At 53.5% G+C, this 19,619-nt stretch overlaps 1 protein-coding gene across 2 annotated transcripts in view; it reads right to left on the bottom strand.

The window, feature by feature from the left end:
• Nucleotides 1-7,942: 7,942 nt before the first annotated feature.
• The window catches only part of LOC121273031 (calpain-1 catalytic subunit-like), a 117,658-nt gene continuing 105,981 nt past the window's right edge, over nt 7,943-19,619 (bottom strand). The window contains exons 14-22 of one of the 2 annotated variants that reach the window (XM_041179979.1): nt 19,161-19,200; nt 18,516-18,581; nt 17,289-17,346; nt 17,109-17,173; nt 16,753-16,821; nt 15,222-15,300; nt 11,955-12,071; nt 9,344-9,402; nt 7,943-8,136 (exon numbers count right to left, since the gene is read on the bottom strand). In XM_041179979.1, coding sequence (XP_041035913.1) covers nt 8,113-8,136; nt 9,344-9,402; nt 11,955-12,071; nt 15,222-15,300; nt 16,753-16,821; nt 17,109-17,173; nt 17,289-17,346; nt 18,516-18,581; nt 19,161-19,200 — 577 coding nt within the window. In that variant the 3' untranslated portion in view covers nt 7,943-8,112. Of the gene's footprint in view, nt 8,137-9,343; nt 9,403-11,954; nt 12,072-15,221; nt 15,301-16,752; nt 16,822-17,025; nt 17,174-17,288; nt 17,347-18,515; nt 18,582-19,160; nt 19,201-19,619 lie in introns of those variants that run through there. The other variant, XM_041179980.1, reaches the window with a different exon arrangement.

The raw sequence follows: 19,619 nt of genomic DNA, 5'->3' as shown, positions 1-19,619 counted from the left end.
AATTCTCATCTCTGTTTCTCCATGGCCTTGCCAGCCTCCCCCCTCACCCCCCTCCATCCCCCCCAAGCTATCTCTGTAAACGTCCGCCAGCCCCTCAACCCTCCGAGATCTGTGCCCGCACCCCCACCCACCGCTTCCAATTCCAGTCTCCCGAACACCCTCCCGATTTTGACCGCTCCATCATTGGCGGCCGGGCCTTCAGCTGCCTGGGAGGCCCTAAGCTCCGGAACCGACTCCCTCAAACTACTCCACCCCTCTCTCCTCCTTTAGGACGCCCCTTAAAACGTGCCTCTCTGACCGAGCTTATGGCCACCTGTCTTCATACCTCACGTGGGGCTTTTGTTTGATACTGCGTTGCACTAAGAAGCCATATAAACGCAAGTGGTTGCCTTTGACCCGATGGGAATACAGCAATGCCACATGAACGCATGAAGCCTCTGTCGACTATAATCACCAAAGGTAGAGCGTCTGGAGGGGTGGGGGGGTGTGGAATCGGAGGGAAGAGTAGCCCCTTAACCAGGAAATTAGCCCACACAGAGCGAGAGAGAGTGAGAGAGTGAGAGAGACTGACGGGCCTGTGATTCCTCAGTGTGAAGGTGCCAATGAGGAGGCCACACCGTGAGCTGGCACTCGCCGGACTGGGTCGTCCAGTCACCCATCATGGTGTAAGGTGGGGCTTTAACCCACGCTGATGGGGTGAGTAACGCACGGGGCCCGATTTTAACTCCCGTGTTGAGCCTTGGACAAGTTAAAATCTCGTCAGTCGAGCCGAGGAACTTGTTCTTCAGGGTGTCGATTCAGCCGCTCGGAGAACACGGGTGCACGTTTGTCTCAGTAAAAAAAAGAAAATAAAACCCACGGCAAGTTCCCAGTCCACCAGTCGCTGAAGAGATACGTCTAGAGGAAGTTCACCCGGCGGATTGGAAGGTGCTGTCAGAGGAGGCTTGGTGAGTTTCTGCAGTGCATCTTGTAGATGGTACACACACACTGCTGCTGCTGTGCGTCGGTGTTGGAGGGAGTGAATGTTTGTGGATGGGGTGCCAATTATGCGGGGCTGCTTTATCCTAGTTGGTGTCGAGCTTCTTGAGTGTTTTGGGAGCTGCACTCATCCAGGCAAGTGGGGAATATTCCATCACACTCCTGACTTGTGCCTTGTAGATGGTGGACAGGCTTTGGGGAGTCAGGAGGTGAGTTACTCACTGCAGGATTCCCAGCCTCTGACCTGCTCTTGTAGCCACAGTATTTATATAGCTGGTCCAGTTCAGTTTCTGGTCAATGGTAACCCCCAGGATGTTGACAGCGGGGGATTCAGTGATAGGAATGCCATTGAATGTCAAGGGGTGATAGATTAGATGGTTAATATCACCCCCAGAGAGAGAGAGTGAGAGAGATATTTATATCACCCTATGGTGGAACAGAGAGAGGGATCTACCTCAGCCAATGGGACCTACCTCTGTGGGGGGAGGTGAGGGCATATAGTTTGACTCTCTCGGTAACCTTAATCAATTTAAGACCTGGACTCGTAGCCTCAAATGCAACCAAGGCTGCAGAGCCCAACACTTCCCAACCCTGCCCCGTGTCCCTCTCCCCATCAATGCTCAAACTGCAGTGGGCCCCTGTACCCCTCCCCTGAACTGTGCAGTGTGGGTCTCTTTACCTCAGTGAAAGACGTACTTGCCTTGGAGCCCGTGCAGTAGACCCCGGCCGGATTGATTCTGAAGGGTCGATCTTGTTGAGGAAATTGGGCCAACTTGCTCAGGAGTTTAGACGAACGAGAAGCGATCTCTTTGAGACTTGCAATAGTGAGGGGTGGGTGGTGGGGGGAAGGGAGGAGTGATCAATAGGGTGGACACTGGGAGGTTGTTTCCCCTGGTAGGGGAGGAGGGGGAAGGGAGGGGTGCCCAATCTCAGGATATTTTGGAAGGAGATGAGGAGAAATTTCTCCCCCCCCCCCCCCCCCCCCCCCCCAGGAGGGCTCAGTCATCGGGTATGCTCGGGGCTGACAAGGAGTAGGTTGTTGGACTCTTGAGGGAATCACAGGCTATGGGGAGCAGGCTGGAAAGTAGAGTTGAAGTAGATGATCAGTCATGATGGTATTGAATGACGGAGCAGGCTTGAGAGGCCTACTCCCGCACATAGTCCTTCCACGCAAGTTCAAAAATCAGCCAGGAAGGCAAATGGTCGCCAGGGATTTGAGTACAGGAGTAAAGATGTCTTGCTGTAGTTGTGTAGAGTCTTGGTGAGATCACACCTGGTGTATTGTGTACAGTTCTGGTCTCCTTATCTAAGGATCTACTTACCATAGAGGGAGGGCAACCAAGGTTCACCAGGCTAATCCCTGGGATGGCGGGATTTTCCTGTGAGGAGAGATTGAGGAGACTGGGCCTGTGTTCTCTAGAGTTTCGAAGAGTGAGAGGTGATCTTATTGAAGTGTACAAATGTCTCTCCTGGCTAGTGGGTCCAGAACCAGGGGACGCAGTCTCGGGCCATTTGGGACTGAGATGGGGAGGAATTTCTTCACTCAGAACGTGGTGAGCCTTTGGCATTGTCTACCCCAGAGGGGCTGTGAAGGCACAGTCATTGAGTACAGCCAGGACAGGGATTGATAGATTTCTGGATACTAATGAGCTTGGGGGATATGGGGATAGTGCAGGAAAGTGGCGTTGAGACAGATAATCAGCCATGGTCCAATTGAATGGTGGAGCAGACTCGATGGGCTGAATGGCTGACAGCTGCTCCTATGTTCCAAAATCCCCTCTTTCACTTTGTTACACCTCCATGTTCAAAAAGGCCTCTTCAATCCTCAATGACTCTCGCACATTCCGCTCCCCCCCACCCGCCAATTCCTGCCTAGTGTTGGATTCCTTCTCCCCTCTCACAGACAAGATGTACCGCCATGTTAAACACAAGGGAATCCTTTCAGCTGCACGATGAAACGGAGAACAACTGCAGAATTCCGAGGTGCAGAGGGATCTGGGTGTTCTAGTGCATGGGTCACAAAGAGTTGGGATGCAGGTACAACAGGTAATCAAGCAGGCTAATGGAACGCTATCCTTTATTGAGAGAGGAATTGAACATAAAAGTAAAGATGTTATGCTTCAGTTATACAGGGCATGGGTGAGACACACGGACATGCAAAATAGGAGAAGTGGGCTATTCGGCCCCTTGAGCCTGCTCCGCCATTCAATAAGATCGTGGCTGATCTGTTTGTGTTTCGAGTTCCACGTTCCCATCTACCCCCCCGATAACCTTTGATCCCATTGCCCAACAAGAATCTATCTACATCCACCTTAAAAATATTCAGTGACCCCGCCTCCACCCCCTTCTGAGGCCGAGTTCCAAAGTTACACAATCCTCTGAGAGAAAAAAATTTCTCATCTCTGTCCTAAAAGGGCGACCCCTAATTTTAAAACAGTGCCCCCCTAGTTCTGGACTCATCCACAAGAGGAAACATTCTTTCCACGTCCACCTTGTCAAGGCCGTTCAGGATCTTATACACTTCAATCAAATCACCCCTCACTCTTCTAAACTCCAGTGGAAACAAGCCCAGTCTGTCCAACCTTTCCTCATAAGACAACCCACTCATTCCAGGTACCGATCTAGTAAACCTCCTCTGAACCCGCCTCTAACGTATTTACATCCTTCCTTAAATAAGGAGACCAAAACCGCGCACAGTGTTCGAGGTGCGATCTTAAATTTGACATTGTGTGTGTAACTGAAGAAACTGAGTGCAGACTTGGAGTTTGGTGAGAGGGGTTGCGGGGGGAGGGGTTTTAAGTGTTAATTTTATTCTTAAATTTGGCTCTTAAAATCTCACATAGCCTGCAGTGGGCGGTATCCGGAAGGTGCTGTGCAAAGCAGGCGAAGCTCTTTCTTCCGATGGGCTGAATGGCCTCCTGCGCCGTCACCATTCTGCGATTCGGTGGCGCAAGGGTATGGGGAGAAAGCGCGAGGGCGCACGGGAAGTCACGGTGCTCATTCGGGGAGCCGTTGCGGGGCAGGATGGGCTGAATGGCCTTCTTCTCCTGCGCTGTACCCATTCTGCGATTCCTGCAGTTTGGACGTTGGGCTGGAGGAGCTGAGTAGCTAACTGTTCGAGCCTGACCATCGTAGGCCCACCGCCACCGCCCCCGCCACCCCCCCACCACCAAATTTACTATAGACCATAAGACATAGGAGCAGAAATTAGACCATTCGGCCCATCGAGTCTGCTCCGCCATTCAATCATGGCTGATAAGTTTCTCAACCCCATTCTCCCGCCTTCTCCCCGTAACCTTTGACCCCCTTACCAATCAAGAACCTATCTATCTCGCTCTTAAATACACTCAATGACCTGGCCTCCACAGCCTTCTGTGGCAATGAATTCCATAGATTCACCACTCTCTGGCTAAAGAAGTTTCTCCTCATCTCTGTTCTAAAAGGTCTTCCCTTTACTGTGAGGCTGTGCCCTTGGGTCCTAGACTCTCCTACTAATGGAAACATCTTCCCCACGTCCACTCTATCCAGGGCTTTCAGTATTCTGTAAGTTTCAATCAGATCCCTCCTCATCCTTCTAAACTCCATCGAGTATAGACCCAGAGTCCCCAAACGTTCCTCATATGTTAAGCCTTTCATTCCTGGGATGGTTCTCGTGAACCTCCTCTGGACCCTCTCCAGGGCCAGCACATCCTTCCTGAGATACGGGGCCCAAAATTGCTCACAATATTCTAAATGTGGTCTGACCAGAGCCTTATTTAGAATATTGTGAGCAATTTTGGCCTCTTTAGTGCAGCTTAAAGGCAAATGGAGTGCAGCTGAGGGAACGGCATCGAGGGGCTGAATGGCCCACCCTCTGCTCCTATCTCCTACGTTCCTCGGAGGGTTGGACGCGAGGTGGGGGAGGCCACAGGTGCCGCGCGCAAGGTACCAACAAACACTTCGAATTCCTCTTCTTTTGTCCCCACCGCCACCGCCCCCCCACCCCCCCACCACCAAATTTACTATAGACCATAAGACATAGGAGCAGAAATTAGACCATTCGGCCCATCGAGTCTGCTCCGCCATTCAATCATGGCTGATAAGTTTCTCAACCCCATTCTCCCGCCTTCTCCCCATAACCTTTGACCCCCTTACCAATCAAGAACCTATCTATCTCGCTCTTAAATACACTCAATGACCTGGCCTCCACAGCCTTCTGTGGCAATGAATTCCATAGATTCACCAATCTCTGGCTAAAGAAGTTTCTCCTCATCTCTGTTCTAAAAGGTCTTCCCTTTACTGTGAGGCTGTGCCCTTGGGTCCTAGACTCTCCTACTAATGGAAACATCTTCCCCACGTCCACTCTATCCAGGGCTTTCAGTATTCTGTAAGTTTCAATCAGATCCCTCCTCATCCTTCTAAACTCCATCGAGTATAGACCCAGAGTCCCCAAACGTTCCTCATATGTTAAGCCTTTCATTCCTGGGATGGTTCTCGTGAACCTCCTCTGGACCCTCTCCAGGGCCAGCACATCCTTCCTGAGATACGGGGCCCAAAATTGCTCACAATATTCTAAATGTGGTCTGACCAGAGCCTTATTTAGAATATTGTGAGCAATTTTGGCCTCTTTAGTGCAGCTTAAAGGCAAATGGAGTGCAGCTGAGGGAACGGCATCGAGGGGCTGAATGGCCCACCCTCTGCTCCTATCTCCTACGTTCCTCGGAGGGTTGGACGCGAGGTGGGGGAGGCCACAGGTGCCGCGCGCAAGGTACCAACAAACACTTCGAATTCCTCTTCTGTTGTCCCCTCTCTCAACGAGATATTTTATTTTCAATTTCCCCGGTAAAAAGTTTGGCAGTCCCTTCGGAAATAATAATAACGGTAAAAAAAAAGACACGTAGACAAATCTGTAAAGCAGCATCTGAGCGCGGCGAGGCCACCAGGCAGAGAGACATCGCTGAGAGATCCACGCGGCTCCGAGTCAGAGAGACGTCAGCTGGGGGGGTTCGGAGGGGGAGGTGGGTAGGGTGGGGAGGGGAGGGTGGGGTGGGGAAAGGTGTGGTGGGTGGGGTGAAGTGAGTGGGTGGGTGGGGTGTAGTGAGTGGGTGGGGAGGGTGAGTGGGTGGGGAGGGTGAGTGGGTGGGGGTGGCGTGGGTGGGGGTGAGTGGGGAAGGTAGGGAGGGTGGGGTGGTTGGGTGGGGAGGGAGGGGTGGGTGAGTGGGTGGGGGTGGGGTGGGTGGGGGTGAGTGGGGAAGGTAGGGAGGGTGGGGTGGTTGGGTGGGGAGGGAGGGGTGGGTGAGTGGGTGGGGGTGGGGAGGGTGGGTGAGTGGGTGGGGGTGGGGAGGGTGAGTGGGGAGGGGTGGGGTGAGGGTGGGTGAGTGGGTGGGGGTGGGGAGGGGAGGGGGAGGGTGGGGGTAGAGATGGGGTGGGGAGGGTGGGGTGGGTGAGGGGAGGGTGTGGGTGAGGGTGGGGAGGGTGTGGGTGAGGAGGGGGTGGGTGAGTGGGGAGGGTGTGGGGGTGTGGGTGAGGAGGGGGTGGGTGAGTGGGGAGGGTGAGGGTGGGGAGGGTGTGGGTGAGGAGGGGGTGGGTGAGTGGGGAGGGTGTGGGGGTGTGGGTGAGGAGGGGGTGGGTGAGTGGGGAGGGTGAGGGTGGGGAGGGTGTGGGTGAGGAGGGGGTGGGTGGGTGGGGGAGGGTGTGGGTGAGGTGGGGGAGGGTGTGGGTGAGGTGGGAGGGTGTGGGGGTGGGGGTGAGGGTGTGGGTGAGGTGGGGGAGGGTGAGTGGGAGGGTGTGGGTGTGGGTGAGGTGGGTTAGGGTGTGGGGGTGAGGGTGTGGGTGAGGGTGGGGGTGAGGTGGGGGAGGGTGTGGGGGTGGGGGTGAGGTGGGGGAGGGTGTGGGGGTGAGGTGGGGGAGGGTGTGGGGGTGGGGGTGAGGTGGGGGAGGGTGTGGGGGTGAGGTGGGGGAGGTGGGGGTGGGGTGGGTGAGTGGGGAGGGTGTGGGTGAGGTGGGTGGGGAGGGGAGGGAATGGGTGAGGAGGGGGTGGGTGAGTGGGGAGGGAGTGGGGGTGGGGGTGAGGTGGGGGAGGGTGTGGGGGTGAGGTGGGGGAGGGTGTGGGGGTGAGGTGGGGGAGGTGGGTGAGGTGGGGGTGGGGTGGGTGAGTGGGGAGGGAGTGGGGGTGGGGGAGGTGGGTTAGGGTGTGGGGGTGAGTGAGGTGTGGGTGAGGGTGGGGAGGGTGTGGGGGTGAGGTGGGGGAGGGTTGTGGGGGTGGGGGGTGAGGTGGAAGGGGGGAGGGTGTGGGTGAGGTGGGAGAGGGTGTGGGGCGTGGGGGTGAGGTGGGGGAGGGTGGGGGGTGAGGTGGGGGAGGGTGTGGGGGTGGGGGTGAGGTGGGGGGTGGGGTGAGGTGGGAGGTTGGGTGTGGGGGTGAGGTGGGGAGGGTGTGGGGGTGAGGTGGGGGAGGGTGTGGGGGTGGGGGTGAGGTGGGGGTGGGGTGTGGGGGTGGGGGTGAGGTGGGGGTGGGTGTGGGGGTGAGGTGGGGTTGGGTGTGGGGGTGAGGTGGGGAGGGTGTGGGGGTGAGTGGGGAGGGTGTGGGGGTGGGGGTGAGGTGGGGGTGGGTGTGGGGGTGGGGGTGAGGTGGGGGGTGGGGGTGGGGTGGGTGAGGGGGAGGGTGTGGGTGAGGAGGGGGTGGGGGGGTGAGTGGGGAGGGTGGGTGAGGAGGGGGTGGGGTGGGTGAGTGGGGAGGGTGTGGGTGAGGAGGGGGTGGGGTGGGTGAGTGGGGAGGGTGTGGGGGTGGGGGAGGGTGGGGTGTGGGTGAGGAGGGTTAGGGTGGGGTGGGTGAGTGGGGAGGGTGTGGGTGAGGAGGGGGTGGGGTGGGTGAGGTGGGGGAGGTGGGGAGGGTGTGGGTGTGGGGGTGAGGGTGGGGGTGAGGTGGGGGAGGGTGTGGGTGAGGTGGGTGGGGAGGGGAGGGAATGGGTGAGGAGGGGGTGGGTGAGTGGGGAGGGAGTGGGGGTGGGGGTGGGGGAGGGTGTGGGGAACGCAGCACACCCGCTGGTGCCAGCAGTCGGTTCGCATCCATCGTCCGAATAGCAAAAGGCACTTGGGCGTCACGGAAGACGGGCGGAGGAAGCTTCAGCAGGAGCCGGGACTTGGCACATGGTTCGGTTAAAACATGGTCAGCGTGAGCCACTGGGGGGGGGGGGGGGGAACCAACAGGAAAATCAGGGTTAGAGGTCACACAACTGGGCCCGCGCCCCGCGCCCCGCTCTCCACTTCCATCTGTATCGCGACCTTTCAGACACCCCCCGAGCCCTCTCCAGCCAACACCGAACTCCAGGGCCCGCCCTCACCGCCGGCAAAGCGGCGCAAAATGACGGGGTCCTTGCAAAAACCCGCCTGGCCCACCGACGTCCCCTTTCGTGGGGGGGGGGTTACACGCGCTGGCCCGGCCAGCAAAGCCCACGCCCCCCTCCCCCGCGCGCGTCATCTTGAACACGAACCGAGTCTGGTATTGAATTTATGACGCCACCTCATGGTGACGCTGGGCCTTGCCGGCGATGCCCCCACCCTCCCTACGCGCGCTATCGCTGCTGCGCCCGCGGCTCCTTCCGTCAGCAGCTCGACCGTCACGAGACGTCACCCACGGATGTCAAGTCCCGCCCCCCGAACGCCCCTCGTCTGCCACCGCGCCGCGCCGCGCCGCGCTGCGCTCTGCAGCGTCCGGCGTTCACCCGGGGCCGGCCGGCCGGCCGGCTTTTGCACACCGCTCGCCCGCTTCATTTCCTTTTGAGCGCGGCGGGCTCCTCCAGCTCGTTAATCCTGGACTACGATCGGTTTATAACCGCCGGCGGCGTGGTGGTGGTGGTGGTGGTGGGGGGGGGGCCCCCCCCCGCTCGCGGATGTCAAGGCTTCCGTGGATTCAGGGCCACAGTCGGACTGACCGGTGAGGCCAGCGAGCGCCATTTTGAGGAGTTAAAGGAGCGTCGGCGTCGGCGTCGTTCGGAAACCCTGCCCGTCCACAGTGGGAATCGCTTCACAAAAGGTGAATGAATCTAATGGGGCGAAAGGATCGTTTTCCTTTTCGTTTTTTTTTTTAAAAAGTTGTTGTTGCTTTCCTTAAGAGGCCAGCTGATGGCGTTAAAAGAAAATAAGAGCAGCAGAAAAGTTTCTAAGCTTCTGCGTCAGACGAACAGACCACGTTGAAGGTGTTGGAGCCTCCAGCCAAGCGCTCAGTCACTGGCCGGCCGGTGCCTGTTTGTTTCTCTCACCCCCGCACCCCTGCAGCTTTTGAAGTGGTGGCCGGGGTGGGGGTGGGGGTGGGGGGGTGCTGTGTGTGAGAGAGAGATTACAGAGGTGATGATTACAGGGAGAGATTGAGGAGAATGTCAGCACTCACCTGATACACATTGAAGGTGACTGTACCGTCACGGTCTGTGTCCAGCATCATGAAGGATCCTGCAGTGAGAAAGCAGCTCAGGGACTGAAATAGCTCAAATTATAACCCGATTATTTAGGTCCTATTTGTCAATCGACAGTGAGACAGACAGACACACACACACACACACACACACACGCAGACACACGTTCGCACACTGATACACACACACATTCTCTCATACACACACACACAGACACATACACACACATTCACACACATACATACACGCGCAGATACACATTTGCACACTGATACACACATTCTCTCTCACACACGCAGACACACACATTCTCACACGCAGACACATTTGCACACTGATACACACACATTCTCACACACACGCAGACACATTCTCACACGCAGACACATTTGCACACTGATACACACACATTCTCTCACACACATGCAGACACACATTCGCACACTGATACACACACACATTCTCACACGCAGACACATTTGCACACTGATACACACACATTCTCTCGCAGACACATTCGCACACTGATACACACATTCTCTCTCACACAGACACATTTGCACACTGATACACACATTCTCTCACACACACAGACACTAATACACACACATTTGCACACTGATACACACATTCTCTCACTGACACTAATACATTCGCACACTGATGCACACATTCTCTCACACACACACTCACAATGACACACACTCGCACTCACACATTCAAAAACACACATTTGCAGTCACACATTTGCATGCTGACACTAATACACACACACATTTACACACTGACATTGATACACACACATTTGCGCATACACACATACTGATACACACACACTCACACTCTTGCACTCACATTCACATGCTGACACTAATACACACATTCACACACTGACATTGATATACACACACACATTCGCACGCACTCACATTCATACATACACTTGCACTCACATGTTCACACATGGAAACTGATACACACACACTCACACATTCATATACTGACACTGATACACACGCAGACTTGCACGCACTCACACACTGACACTGAGACACACACATGCACACACACACTGATACACACACTCACACTGACACACACACACACTGATACACACACATTCACACACTGACACACACTGATACACATACTCCCACACGCACACACACACTCATGCAAATACTCAGACACACACACACACTCCTACTTACATACTGACGCTGATACGCACACACTGATACACAAAGACACACATACACACACACACACAAATACACACACTGAACTGATACACACATTTACATACACACACCCACACGCATCCAGCCACATTCTAACACACACAACGCACAAACTCACTCACATACATACTCTCACGCAAATACTCAGACAACACACACTCTCAGATGCACGCACACTCTCATATACATACAAACACACTCTCCCAGGCACATGCACACACACACACGCACTCTCTCAGACGCGCACACACTCATACTTACACACTGACACTGATATACACACACCCTCACACACACAGATACACGTGTACACACACTCATGCACTTGCACTCACACATTTACACACTGACACTGATACACACACACACTGATACACACACACACTGATACACACACACTGATACACACACACACTGATACACACACACACTGATACACACACACACTGATACACACACACACTGATACACACACACACTGATACACACACACACACTCACATTCACACTCACACACACTCACACACTCACACACATTCACATTCACACACTCACATTCACACACTCACATTCACACACTCACATTCACACACTCACATTCACACACTCACATTCACACACTCACATTCACACACTCACATTCACACACTCACATTCACACACTCACATTCACACACTCACATTCACACACTCACATTCACACACTCACATTCACACACTCACATTCACACACTCACATTCACACACTCACATTCACACACTCACATTCACACACAGACACACACATTCACACACACATATTCACAAACACACACTCCCACATGCACCCACCCACATTCTAAAACACACACTCAATACACACTCTCACGCAAATACTCAGACACACACACACAAACACACACTCCCAGTCGTACACACACTCACACACATATATACACACACACACTCACAGATACACACAGACGCACTCTCACAGTTACACACACACACAGACAGAAACACACATTGACACACACAAACTCACAGATACACATGCACACTCTCACAGATACACACACATACACTCTCACTCATTCATGAACCACATCCATTGACTCCTGCCGGCAACTTGGCGGGGGGGGCGGGTGGCGGGGGGTGAAGTCAAATGGACTGGATTGGCTGTGAAGTCTGCCGTGGTCAAAGAGCCTGGCAATGCTCACTGACTCTGTTCGCAAATCGGTCAAGCAGGTGAGATACCTGAGGGGGCCATGTCACAGGAGGAGTCAGCTCCAGTGCAGGAGGAGTGAGAAGTTACAGTAGAGCAGTATCGGTGGTGGGGGCAATGAGAGGGGCAAGGTATGAGACTCACTGTACATGCTTTCCAGCCGGATTAGACAGCAGATAAAGTTATTGAAGTTGATGGAAAGGTCGGGTTCCGCGTATCGTGTGATGAGCAGATTGTGCAGGTGGTTGTTCAGTTTAAACCCTGCGAAAGAGAGAGAGAGAGAGAGAGAGAGAGAGAAAGCAGTGAGGCACACGCACACATTAATCACAAAACAGGGGGTTATGTTTCTGGGATCTTACTTTTCCCAGTCCAAATTGCTTTTGGAAGATGAAGAATTGCTCTGGGCTGCAGTGGAGCCTTGGAGGGTAGGCCCGCAGAGCCACCTGCCAAAAGCCTGTTCAGCTAGGCCCGAAACCTGAACTACTGATTCATTGAGATCTGCAAACTAACCTGCATTCAGTAAAAACTCCCCTTTATATGGCTCTTTAAAAATTCTTTCACAGGATGTGACCACCGACAAGGCCCAGCATTTGTTGCCCATCCCTAATTGCCCTTGAACTGAGTGTCTTGCTCGGCCATTTCAGAGGGGGCAGTTAAGAGTCAACCACATTTGCTGTGGGGTCTGGAGTCACGTGTAAGCCCAGACCGGGTAAGGACGGCAGATTTCCTTCCCTAAAGGGGACATTAGTGACCCAGATGGGTTTTTACGAAAACCGATGATGGTTGTCATGGTCACCATCACTGAGACTAACTTTATAATTCCAGATTTATTGAATTTAAATTCCACCAGCTGCCGTGGTGGGATTTGAGCCCCTGTCCCTCAGAGCATTAGCCTGGGGCCTCTGGATTACTAGTCCAGTGACACTACCACTAAGTCTGCCCAAAAGCACCTCAGCAAGGCTGTGGGAATCACTCCTACAGCCTTTCACACGAAGGTTTGGTGACCATTTTGTACACAGGCAGATCCCACCGATGGTTCTGCTTTGTAACTCAATAAAGGGCAGCCAAGGCTGAACTTAATTCTGCATGCTGGTCCCAGAAGCAACTAGAAACAGAAGAAAGAACCTGCATTTGTATAGTGACTCATCACATCCCTCAGATAGATCCCAAAGTGGCCCAGGTAATATACAACATGTTGCTGTGAAGAGCAGTAACTGTTGTGCTGACATCTTGGACACCGCAAGATCTCTCAAACAACAACTGAGGTGAGTGATTAACTAATCCGGTTTATTTTTGCTGGGGGGCTGCGGCAGTTACCCTCTGGTTTAGGGGAGTGTGAAATAATCTCACCTCCTGACCACCCCCCCACTAAATCCTGACCACTATCTACAAGGCACAAGTCAGGAGTGTGATGGAATACTCCCCACTTGCCTGGATGAGTGCAGCTCCCACAACACTCAAGATGCTCGACACCATCCAGGACAAAGCAGCCCCGCTTGATTGGCACCCCATCCACAAACGTTCACTCCCTCCACCACCGACGCACAGTAGCAGCAGTGTGTGTACCATCTACAAGATGCACTGCAGCAACTCACCAAGGGTCCTTCGACAGCACCTTCCAAACCCACGACCTCTACCATCTAGAAGGACAAGGGCAGCAGACACATGGGAACACCACCACCTGCAAGCTCCCCTCCAAGCCACTCACCATCCTGACTTGAAAATATATCGGCCGTTCCTTCTCTGTCGCTGGGTCAAAATCCTGGAACTCCCTCCCTAACAGCACTGTGGGTGTACCTACACCACATGGACTGCAGCGGCTCAAGTAGGGGGCTCACCCCCCGACCTTCTCAAGGGGCAATTAGGGATGGGCAATAAATGCTGGGCCCAGCCAGCAATGCCCGCATCCCACAAAGAAATAAATTTTTAAAAATGCAGCCAAACGGTTTGCTTTTCAACCTGAAAGTTCTTCTGGCACGCCAATGGCAGCCAGTCAGAGTGAGAGAGTCTCCGGGTCAGGCATGCTTGATGCAGAGTGACGTCCTTAAGCTGTGGCCTTTGGTGAAAGGCTAGAGAGGCTAGCTGTGGAAGCAGACAGAAACACGTGCTTTGTCTGTCTTGTGCCGTTCGGCATGGGAAGAGGGAAGAAGGATATTCCAGAGAACGTGAATTCAAATCCCACAGTGGCCATGAGAGTATTAAAAACCCCAACTGGTCCACGAATGTCCCTGTGGAGAGGGAAGCTTTCTGTTTTCACCTGGTGTCAGTCTACACGTGACTCCAGTCTCCCGCCAACATGGGTCCACTTGGAAACAGCCCGCCAGGACGGTTCTGTTGTATTAAACCACTAGCAGTTCAAGAAGGTGGCTTACCACCATCCTCCTGAGGGACGACTGGGGATGGACAATTGTCAAGGAGATATAAGAATGTCTATAATGTTATTGGAAATTACTTTAAAATAGAGTTCTAGTGGTGCATATGTGTCTGTGTGTGTGTGTCTGTGTGCGTGTGTCTGTCTTAATTGCATTAAAGCCAGCTGATCTAGAGGTATAGAAGAAAAGTAGGTTTGAAATGGTGATTAGGTAAACACACGGAAGTTACAAAGTGAAATGTAAAGGGCACATTTTGCATTTTTAAATAAACCATTCAAAAGAACAGGTGAAATATTACACCTAGCCAGAAGAAGCCAAACAATGTGTTTACTTTTTCCAAAGCTTACTAATAAAATTGATGCTATGAAAGGGGTTTATTGTTAGTAGAGGCAAAGTTCAAAAAAATCTAGTGATGCAACAAGAATTTGCATTCAAAGAGGAAAATATGTATAAAGGAAGAGAAGACTGTTGGTAAAAAAAAAAGGAAGAGGGATTTTAAGATCTAAAGCCTCCATCCCGAAAGCCTCAAGCCAATCTGGAAGGACCCAGAGCTGAAAGAAACTCATTTTGAATTCGACAGTCCAGAGTGTGCTTTGCCAGGGGTCTGTTTAAATCTATGTGTTTTACTGTTGCTTTAACAGAGTCAGGTTAATTAGGAGATTTTTGTAATTATTAGAGTAGTAATTTTGTGGACATGTGTGTGTGTGCTTACAATCTTTCTTGTGTTAATAAATGTTTAATTTAGTTTTATGAAAGGCTCTTGAGTGGTCTTATTACCACTGCATCTCGAAACATACAAATTGCAAAAACAGGTTGGGTCGGTTGTTTCAAGTTTCCCTCTGGGATTTGAGCAGTTCAGCCTTTACCATCGGCTGTGTCAGAATACAATCCGTGCCAGCCTTGCCCTGCGGATGCCCAGCTCCCCGTGAATGAACTGAAAGGCCAAAGCCCTTCCTTCCAGCAATCTGCAAACGGTTATGATCCACACTAACAGGACCAAGACCGTGCGTGTGTGTGTGTGTGTGTGTTGGAGCAGTACCTGCAGATTCCAAGGCCAGTCTCATCTCGTAGGCGTTCATCGTTCCAGATTTATCCAAATCAAACTGTCTGAAAACACCCTGTGGGGAAATATCCACATCTCCATTAGTCGTGGTGATTCCTGGACACTAACCCCCCCACCCCGACACCCACCCTACCCACCCCGCCCCCAAACGCTGACAATCCTCTCCCTCAAGGACTGATGGCTCAGGAGCTAGATACACCCCATGTGTGGGACTGGCCGAAGGCTTCGATCGCCGGTTTTTGCTGATGACACTGGTTGGGTCACCACAACTGACTTCAACTCCCTGAGGTGAGAAATTGGGGGTGTTGTGGTGGGGGAGGGAGGGGGTGGGTGCGGATATATATAACCCTTTATTCCTGCTCGCTACTGACTAATCTCCCACCAGAGAGTGGACGCTGGGTGGGGGGAGGGGGGAAACAGGCTAGCCTCAGTGAGATATCACAAATAAGATGGCTCTCAGGTGAAGGGAGGCCTCTTGGCTCCAGATACAAGAGGGTGCTCGGTGACAACGTGCACTCGCCCAGCCTGTTTCACAACCTCAGTGTACCCCAGAGCGCCGCACGGCCAAAGAAAGTGCTTTTTCAAAGTGCAGACGCTGTTGCAACGGAGGAGAAGCAGCGGCCAACTTGTGCACAGCAAGATCCCACGCGCAGCAAATGCGATCTAAAGACCCAGATCGCCTGTTTTCGGTGATGTTGGTCGAGGGATAAATATCGGTCAGGGCACCGGGTGGTGGGGGCGGTGGGGAGAGAACTCTTCTTCAAATAACTGGCCGTGGGATCTTTCACATCCACTGGAGGGGGGAGGGGAGGGGCCCTAGATTGATTCGAAAGGCCAAGGGCCCCAGGTTGAACGTCCCGTTTGAAAGACGAAGCCTCCCAAGGCAGAAAGTTGATCAGGAGACGTCAGGGGGATTGAGCAGAAGGTTGGTCAATGAGGGAAGTTTGACAGAGCCTCTGAAAGGAGGCAAGAGAGAGAGGTAGAGGGAGATGCAGAGAGAGGGAGATGCAGAGAGAGGGAGATGCAGAGAGAGGGAGATGCAGAGAGAGGGAGATGCAGAGAGAGGGAGATGCAGAGAGAGGGAGATGCAGAGAGAGGGAGATGCAGAGAGAGGGAGATGCAGAGAGAGGGAGATGCAGAGAGAGGGAGATGCAGAGAGAGGGAGATGCAGAGAGAGGGAGATGCAGAGAGAGGGAGATGCAGAGAGAGGGAGATGCAGAGAGAGGGAGATGCAGAGAGAGGGAGATGCAGAGAGAGGGAGATGCAGAGAGAGGGAGATGCAGAGAGAGGGAGATGCAGAGAGAGGGAGATGCAGAGAGAGAGAGGAGGGGTAGAGAGAGATTTAGAGAGGGAATTCCAGAGCTCAGGGCCCAGACAGCTGAAGGCCCCTCGACCCAACCCCTGCCACAATGGTGACCTGCACCCCGACCAGAGTCAGCAGCCACAGGAGTGGCTGGTGGGGTGGGGGAGGTGGATTCTGGAGAAAGCACTAGAAATAACATCTTACCAGCCACTTGCGTATCTTATTCCACAGCACGTTGAACTCTGTAAGGCCAAGCCTGGCGTCTCCATCTCGCTGTTTACAGGAAGAACATTTAAGGAAAAGTGCAGGATTATTTGGACGCCTAATTTGATCCGAAGGGAAGGTTTCCTGGGCCTCCGAGCTGTGAATTGGCAACGTGCTGCTTCCCAATCCCAGGCCTCGCGCCCCCCCTTCCCCCCACCTCAAAGATCCCACGCGCCCGGGCCCTACCCTCGCCACCTCCCGACGCCTGCTTACATCAGTGACGCGGGACACCGAAACCTCCCCCCAGACGATTGCCACCAGGCGGGTGTGGTTGCCGATGGCTCTGAGGTGGATACGTCCATGAGGTTAATCATACAGCGGCAGGAGTCCATGCTGAACCCATCCGTCTTCAGGTCTTGGTCTACAGACAGGACAGAAGAGAGGGGTTGGTTACGGGGTGTTGGTCAGCACCTGAGGGTTGGCACCGAGAGAGAGAGAGAGAGGCCTGAAGGCCCGGAAGTGGGCAGCTTGCTTACGTTTTCCCACCACCCGGTTCAGAATTGTTTGCAGCTCCTTCACCGTGATCTGCATGTCCTGTGGGAGAGATGAAGGGAACATGTTTCGCGTCATTAGGTCAGGGAGAGCTCTCTCTAAGCAGCTTTGGAAATCCAGCCAGCTACAAAAACCCTCATGAGCGACATGCGCAGGGGGAAATTGGGGCTTTATCACAGTCACATCGTAGCCACTTCCAATCTGGACTCCGATGGAGGGAAATTCTTCATCCCTCCATGGCCTCACTCCATTCCCTATCTCTGTAACCTCCTCCAGCCCCTAAACCCTACCTATCTCTGTAACCTCCTCCAGTCCCTACAACCCTCCCTATCTCTGTAACCTCCTCCAACCCCTACAACCCTCTCTATCTTTGTAACCTCCTCCAGCCCCTACAACCCTCCCTATCTCTGTAACCCCCTCCAGCCCCTACATCTCTTCCTATCTCTGTAACCTCCTCCAGCCCCTACACCTCTCCCTATCTCAGTAACCTCCTCCAGCCCCTACAACTCTCCCTATCTCTGTAACTTCCTCCAGCCCCTACAACCCTATCTCTGAAACCTCCTCCAGTCCCTACAACATTCCCTATCTCTGTAACCTCCTCCAGCCCCGACACCCCTCCCTATCTCTGTAACCTCCTCCAGCCCCTACAACCCTCCGAGATCTCTGCACTCCTCCAATTCCAGCCTCTTGAGCATCCCCCGATTTCCCATCGCTCCATCATTGGTGGCCGGGCCTTCAGCTGCCTGGGGGCCCTGAGCTCTGGGGATTCCCTCCCTAAACCTTGCTGCCCTGCTCTCTTTGGGTCAGTTGGCTGGTCGGCTGGTTTGTGAGGCAGAGCGACACCAACAGCGCCGACCGGCCGAGGTCATCCATGAAGGCCCTGACTTCTCAACCTCACCCCTCGCCTGAGGAGTGCTGACCCTCAGGTTAAACTCACCACCAGTCACCTATCTCTAATAGAGAGCAGACTGTAGTCCTCTGGGACCACAGCGGCCTGTGTCTTTCTCCTTTAAGACATCCCTTACAGTCGAATTCTTTGACCAAGCTTTCAGTGGCCTGAAGAGGCCCAGGATTGAATTTGATTTGAGCATTGCTCCTGTGAGGAGCCCCGGAACATGTTTATTATTATTAGGAAGGTGCTGTATAAATGCAAGTTGTTGTTGGAGTGCAGTCCAGGAGATGGATCTAAACGTCCGGATAGCCAGGCTCACCTCTCCGGCCAGCTGCCTGAAGAGACTTTTGAATTTTTCATCAATCTCGTGTTCAGGAATTTCCTCCTGATGGAGACAAGAGACCAACATCAAACAGTGAGCAACATGCTCCAGAGCTCACCCAGATAAACATGCCAACTCCCCCTCTCCAACCCCGTGCTGTACCTGTCCTGGGAGTGTTTGATAGGGACAGTGTAGAGGGAGCTTTACTCTGTATCTAACCCAGTGCTGTACCTGTCCTGGGAGTGTTTGATGGGGACAGTGTAGAGGGAGCTTTACTCTGTATCTAACCACGTGTTGTGTCTGTCCTGGGAGTGTTTGATGGGGACAGTGTAGAGGGAGTTTTATTCTGTATCTAGCCCCATGCTGTACCTGTCCTGGGAGTGTTTAATGGGGACAGTGTAGAGGGAGCTTTACTCTGTATCTAACCCTGTGCTGTACCTGTCCTTGGAGTTTTTGATGGGGACAGTGTAGAGGGAGCTTTACTCTGTACGTAGCCTTGCTGTGTTGGATGACGCTGGTAGTTGGAATTGTTCCATTACTCAGCACTGACACACCATATAACAGAATAGAGCAACATGCAGCGTTCAGCGTAATGATCCAGCGCCCAGACTAAACTACACCCTTTAATCTGCTGCATCTTACCTCCTGCACCAGGTTAGCACTGATCGTGTCATCAAATTCCCTGTAAAAGACACGGTTAAAACCAGTCACTGCTCCCACTCTGACATTGATAGGAACGGGATTGCTTCATGGTCACCAGTCCCCAGGCCGATCCCTGCCCTCCCACTCCCCTCGAACGCCCGGGCATCTTTAAAAATGTTTGTTCAGTGAACGAAAGCCTCTTTGGCCAGGCCCAGCATTTGTTCCACGCGTCATCACCCAGGAGGTGGGCATTGGGGAACCGAGTGCCAGCCTGGGTCACGGGCTCCAGACTCTGAAACAGGACTTGAAGCTGTGACCTTCCACTTCAGGGTGGAGAGCGCAAGGGAGAGAGAGGGAGAGCGGGAGTGGGGCTCGCTGAGCTGGGGCTCAATCCAGCCATACGGCATTCCGCACTCCAGGACCTCGACGCTTCATCCGACTCCCATCACCCAGTCGGCT

This window comes from Carcharodon carcharias, chromosome 37, assembly GCF_017639515.1.
Source record: "Carcharodon carcharias isolate sCarCar2 chromosome 37, sCarCar2.pri, whole genome shotgun sequence".
Classification (NCBI taxonomy): Eukaryota; Metazoa; Chordata; class Chondrichthyes; order Lamniformes; family Lamnidae; genus Carcharodon; species Carcharodon carcharias.
The sequence above is the reverse complement of the archived record's forward strand: the minus strand, read 5'-3'. Positions and strand labels throughout refer to the sequence as shown.